Source organism: Haliaeetus leucocephalus, unplaced genomic scaffold (assembly GCF_000737465.1).
Source record: "Haliaeetus leucocephalus isolate CR32 unplaced genomic scaffold, Haliaeetus_leucocephalus-4.0 Scaffold339, whole genome shotgun sequence".
NCBI lineage: Eukaryota > Metazoa > Chordata > Aves > Accipitriformes > Accipitridae > Haliaeetus > Haliaeetus leucocephalus.
This window is the reverse complement of record NW_010972775.1, coordinates 1,407,577-1,414,462: the sequence shown is the minus strand read 5'-3', so window position 1 is coordinate 1,414,462 and position 6,886 is coordinate 1,407,577. Positions and strand designations below refer to the sequence as shown.

The following is a 6,886-nucleotide window of genomic DNA, read 5'->3' as shown; positions in this document are numbered from 1 at the left end:
CAGCTTCTTACAGAAGCCACCCCTGTAACCCCCCCGCCCCCGCTACCAAAACGTTGCCACACAAACCCAACACATCTAGTCACCTGTATTCTACCCGGGTAAATTCATTACATTTAAACCACACAAGTTTGTTGAAGTTAGCCCATCTAAGAAAGCTCTACGACCATCTAAAGAGACCTATGAAAACGATGCTGTGCCCGATTCTTGAAACTCTTTGTCTGCATCTGGACAGCAACAGTCCACAAACACAGAAGAGCTTTTCAAACATTCTCAAGGTGAACAGAAACAATGTCACTGAAGCTTATTTGTGAGAATGGCACATTAGACATGTTAAGTCTGCACTAAAACCACGCCTAAAGAAAAATAAATGAGTGAGACAAGTCTGGACCTTGACACATTCACATATACAGTTTTGTATTTCCTTTTATCATGTAAAATAGCTTCTTTGATTATTTGTTCTAGCATTCGCGGTGACTTAAATTAATCCAAGTAGCATATAATCTGCTGAGGGTAAGATGAATGCAGAAATAAATGGAGCCAATTGGTAAATGTGCTAGATCTATCAATGACAGCATACAAAACAAGAAGGAAGGCTGTGGAGAAAGAAGTGACTGTATGTGAGAGCTGAGACTAAAACAATTGCAAAGGAATGATAAAAGGCTATAGAGACTGTTAGTGTAATTTTGATGACAAATAGTGCCTTCTTTTGGATATCTACCAATTTCCATAGTTATCCATCTAAAAGCAACACGTCCCTTATGATGTTCATTTTCCCATAACCAGCTGCTGAAAAAGCAAAGTAATGTGCATTGTGAGGCAGTAGACTATCATGGTTACTAACCAGCAATTAAGATGTTACTAAAACTATTAAACCTTACTAGACGCTGTCACATTAAGCAACAAAAATTTGTTGCATAAGATCTCACAAACTGCTTGCAACGTGACAGAATTTACATGAATTGTCCTTTTTATCAAGAAACAAGGTTATATAGTTTTCAGCCATCTAAATTGTGTGCTATGCTTTTATTCTATTTGATCATTTTACTCAAGAAAATCTAGAGTTGAGTCCAGAGTTTACCCATATGTGATCCAATACAAGTTCACCGCTGTTAAAAACATGGAAGAAAACAATTAATCTGTCAGACTCCTTGGTGATTCCTTCTGTATGCATTGGCTGTAGAAGAATTCTGGGCTTAAAGCAAAACTGCTTTTGTAATAAAGTAAAAACATCTTAATTTTGTAAGAACAATGAAGCATTTCCACAAAAGAGTGAAGCAATCAGATTTCAGACACTGGAGACAAAGAATCAGCTTAATATAAAAGTGATAACATAATTTAAAGTGTCATTAAAAACAACAAAGATTGATCATTCAAATGTCAGGGAACAGGAAAATCAAATTCAAGCCTTTTATATGCATTCCATACAGCCCTCAGTTACACACTCACAATATACAATTACTTGAGCTACTCTGGATACCTAACTCACACGCTTTTTTGTGTTTCATTATCACAAAATACAGTAAGCCTTTATTAATTTACTGTATTCAAACAGCCAGTTATACCCTGAGGTTTTGGCTTTTTTTTCCCCCCTCTTTTAAATTAGTATTCCCAAAACATCTTATAATCTATTTGCAGTCTTGGTAAAGTAGAACAGATAAAATTAGACAGTAAATTAGATTATTTTGTGGAATGTACTACCAGAAAAATCTCCATAATTACTCTGCTATGTTTAACCTTTACTAAGTTGGGCAAGTGTAATTCACTTAATACAAATCAGAGTACCTTGCAAACAGTAGTATGTAATAATTAAAAATATCACACATTCGTGTTAAGTATTAAGGAAAAAACCCTGCATTAAGAATATGTATGTGATCATATTTGAACGCATACAGCAACAGCATAAAATTAATGCCACACATGCAACCTCAGCTTTGCAATCTCCTCACTTTAGAAAATTATTAACCGTACAACCATGTTACAGTTTTCTGTAGGCATCTTTCAAGGACATAAAATTTTGCTAAATTCAACAGCCCCAAAACGCTGAAGATTTAGTTGTGCTTCAATAGCCTTATTAAAATATAATGTTATTGTTCAGGGTCCTTTCAACTGTTTATTTTCAGATTAGCCATCTCATTTACTGTAGCTTTTTGAAGAATTTGTGGCACGTGCATTTGTGATTTCTTCCATGTAAGTGTCCAAATATCAATCAAGATACACAATATATGCTGTTTGAGCACATACTGATCCACACACTGGAAAGGTTTCAAAGCAGAACATAATCTTCCAAACATTTGAAACTCTGTGCCTGCCTCCCAAGCTCTGAATATCCATCTTGGCAGCCACTTCACCTGAAATCTCACTTTTCAACTTCAGAATCATCAAAAGCACAAAATTACTCCTGCATTTGCTAAAAACCAGTCCCTCACACAGTAGGATCCTTAGCCAGACAAGACATTTTAAAAAAAAAAAAAAGTATGAAAGGCTCAAAGTTGGCAAAATCTTAAAAACTATTCAACCTGTATATAACATTTTCATTAGTCTTTTATGTCAGGTAATATTGACAATACAGTAGATTCTACTTTAGAAAGTCTTCTGTAAAGGACATAAGATTTATTCAAATAACTACACTTCAGTGGCTTTCCCCAGTTCCTTCCATTTCTCTCAGTATTTTCTACATTCCTGGCAGAAATATTACTCATTCTGAGTTTATGGAGGAAATCCAGCTGAAAAAGTAGAATGCATATTCGCACTGCTGAACCACAGGTATGACAGGGTGGGTGTGCATTCGTAGTGCCTATCCTAAAGAACTACGAGCAGTATACCCTGTATCACAAGATTATGCACACATGAATACATACGAGCTTCAAGGCTTGCTTTGTATTTTGAAGCTCTAGTTTGGAGCTACAAGCACCATAAACCTAGAACAGGGTTCTAGCCTTTTCTTTTCTTTTCAAACAATGCAGTTTTGAGAAAATTATTACATATTATCAAGATTACTAGCTTGACTAGTAAGCCAATTCAACAAAAAACTTTCATCACAAGTCAAATGTTTTTCCCAGTGACAGGTTATCAGGTCCGATTTTCACCTTTGTGATTGTTTTTATCTCTGAAATTGTAAATACAGTAAGAATGGCCTGAAAGGAGCACACCAAAGCCAGACAGCAATGCCTAGAGAAGGGCATGTGGATGTTGAAAGCATAGAGAGACCCTTCCTCCAAACAGTCTCTTACTCTTCAGCTTCTGAGGACTAAGACTTACCCAAGTCCTGGGTATTTCATAGTCTTTAATGGACTTCTTTACGAGGAACCAAAAAGTCAGCAGTCTAACTATCGTTTATATTTCTTTAAAATCCTTAGCAAGTTCTGAAAGGTCTCCTTGAAGTTCTAACAGTTTTACTACAATGGCAACTTTTACCATTGCATTAACTTAAGCAGCTTCTCACTCAACACTCAAAGCTTCCTTCTCTTTCACTCAAATTGGTTTGGAAAATATTTTATCACAGCAAACTAATTTCACAACGTATCGCATTACAGGCTGCTTGTTTGAACAAGTGCCAAGACTGCCATCATTAAAGTTTACTCATATTTATCCATTAACATAAATCTTATTGCAGTCTTCGACAAATATTCCATCGAAATTAAACACCTTCCATTTTTTCAGGTCTTATAACAAATATTTAATTCCAAAACCCCACCACTCCCAATCGTTAAAAATAATCTGTTTTTCCTATAAATACTGGCTCCTACACATATTCTCCTTTGCAATACAGCTTCAAAGGAAAACATTTAATTTTTTTATATTAGATGAATTGCCATGGTTAAAAAGACAGAAGTAAAAATAAGGTTGTGTGCCTAAACCATTTAACAAGGGGTAAAAAAATGGGGAAATACCTGACCATGCTATCCAAATTTTGTTTCCTAACCCCATACATGAACACACAGAGACATGTATCAATACATAGGTATATACATGTGTGTATACCTACATACATGTATCTTAATGTCTGCAGTGTGTGTGTATAAACAAAAACCATGATTTAAGAGCTTTTCCCAGGCAGAAGGTACAGTAAAACCTGTCCTGATGAGAAGGATCAGTTCTTTCTTGGGATAAAGAAAAGCCATGCTAATAAAAGTCTTACTTTTATATCAAAAGGGGATTTTAATACAAATTAAATGTGATTTAATTTGTAATTAAATTAAAAGACCATGCATAACAAGCTAAGGTACCTATTTTGCAACAGTCTAACTGCAGGCTTTACTCCAACAAAGAATCTTAATTTTTAGTTCTAGAGATTTTCCAGTTATTCTATTCAAAAGAATAATATGACAGCTGTTGAGGTAAATGGAGTTTAAGAACTTTTTATCGTCTGCTGTTTGAATCTCTTCTCTGTTAAGTCATAGTCATGAGTAGCAGACTTAAGAGTTTTGGCACTTTGATCACTTTAATGAACAATGAAGGAAGCTTACTCCTACAGAGTGGAAAGAAAAAAAAAACCCACACAAATTTTTTCATTTACCTACCTTAAAAGTAAACTCTATAATGAGCACACATTTCACTGTAAGAAAAAAAAAAAACCCCTAAGTGTTGTAACAAAAAAAAAAAAATTAAAAATATTTAAAAATCAATTTCATCAGCAAGGTAACTTTACTCACTCATCTTCAGCCAGACCAGAAAGGTTCTGTAAGTAATAGTAAGTCAAAAGAAAATATTCATTGTTCAAAACCCTTATTCACTCCTTTTTGGTTCTATCTTAGAGCAGAAGAAAATATTTATTTCAAATAGAAGAGGAATATTTCTTTGTCTTTTCAACTTTATCCTCCTTTGTGAAAACATAGCCAGAGGACATGACAACAAGCAGATTCGAAGAACATACAGGCACCTGCAGCTTTTAGTTTCACGAGAGGCTTTCCTTGGGCTTCGCAGAGAATGCACATAGCTCATTTGTTGCAGGAGTAGAGAAGTGTTCAGTAAAATGATGTTTGGGAAAACTGACAGCCTTGTGGCTCCTGCTTCTGCCTTACTACACAGTGTCCATGTGACAATGGAAAGATGCTCAAGAAAAAATGGCTTCAAGCAAAGAGCTGGTGACAGCACAGAGGAAGCACTCTTCTGACTCCCCATACCAGCAATCTGACACACAGTTCACAGAAGGATTTGTACTTACTGCTTAAGTCAACCGGAATCTGTTCTTCTAACAAAGGAACGTAATGCTAAAAACTAATGCTAAACATTCTGAAAAAACAGGTGATAAGCAGTTCAAATTGTTATGCCTCAGCTCTCCAATAAAATTTCTCACTCTGAATTTTGGAAAGAAAAAAAAAAATATTTGTGAAGCCCTCAGAACTTATCGTGACAACCTGCATAGAAAAGCTCATAAGGGAATTAACAGCATTGGATTGAGAGCAGGATTTGAAAGTTTGGGCTCTATGTCAAAAAAATGAGAAGAAAATAAAAAGGAGAGCTCTTTAGTAAGTAAGCTTTAACCTCCTTGTGCACTGAATGTGACATAACCTAGAGAAGGATGGGGCAGCGGGGCAGCAAAAATTTATAAAGACATGACATGACATTATTTTACATACAAGAAAAACAAAGTAAGATCTTATCAGGCACATTTATTCTGACATTTCACCACATTTGATTGTGCAACTCTAATGAGTCTGTACCATCCTTCGTACGTGAATGATTCCTTATATTTACCAAAAAAATGAATTTAAATCATGTGTCATCAGACTGACATCAACAAAATTTCTCAGTGGTATTAGAATGTTATATGTTAGTCATTACCCACAGAAGATTGCATTTTCCAGATAAAGACAGTTCAAATTACAAGCCCTGGGATTTTTTTTAATTTAAGAGTTGACAAAAAAAGAGATATACTACTATCACTGGTACTGTAGAGAGACTGCCATATTCCTTCAGCCGCTTTCTGTGTCAGCCATGCCACAATATAACTTTACCTCTCGTTGTTTCATGATTATCTTGTTTCTACATTAATCTCACCACCGACTTTGAGGGACATTAAGAAGACATTCAAGTATCTGTAATTTCCTTGTTCTAATAAGTACGTTCATTAGATGAACAAAAATTTTCTTCATAAGATTTTTCTGCGTTCTTACACGTATTTTCTACATTATTTCGAATGAATACACCAGCAATGACAATGTATAATAGTTTTCACTTAATGCATTCCTGAAAGCCCACCTTTTTTTTTTCCAATCATGCCTAACATTTTAATATTCTGTTTTAATGAGAAATTATGAAATCCTGCTTTAAACACTTATTCTTAAATTTTTATGGAACTTTTAGATGCATACTGGACATTTTCATTGCAGAAAGAGTAATGTGAGTGCAGGGCTTCATATGCGTAATATGCCAATGTGAAGACATCTTAGCTTTTCTGCAGTGTCCTTATTCCCTCAATTGCTTCTTTTACTCCAGTGGCAATCTAAAAGTAATGTATTCTTAATAACCTTCCTGCTTCAAATAAGATTTTATGGTTTCAGATGTCCGAAATAAAAAAATACTATGAGATTGTTCCACAAGTCTCATGAACTACCTTACCTGTCATAACATTCAGTCTAGAAGACCTTCAGCATTTGAAAACTAGCTTCTGTTCCCCTGGTTTAAAATTAAGTAGAAAGCAAGTTGTGTGCTAATCTAAAATCGTAACTCTGGCTGGATTCCTACCGTTATATAAAAATACATACGTTAGCCATTACTCACCCTTCTGTGGTAAGCTCTTCTTCATTTCTTGTCCACCTGACATATGGAGTTGGAAATCCTACAGCAACGCATGGAAAAACTGCACTTTGCCCACTAACTTTAGTAAGTGAAGAGGGCTGCCTCACAAACATCAAGTTCTGTGGCACATCGGGATCTGCAAATA

At 35.3% G+C, this 6,886-nt stretch overlaps 1 protein-coding gene across 1 annotated transcript in view; it reads right to left on the bottom strand.

Moving 5' to 3' along the window:
- The window catches only part of NEO1 (neogenin 1), a 147,676-nt gene that overhangs the window by 115,864 nt on the left and 24,926 nt on the right, over nt 1-6,886 (bottom strand). Inside the window, exon 3 of the mRNA XM_010571591.1 lies at nt 6,724-6,877. Coding sequence (XP_010569893.1) covers nt 6,724-6,877 — 154 coding nt within the window. The remainder of the gene's footprint in view (nt 1-6,723; nt 6,878-6,886) is intronic.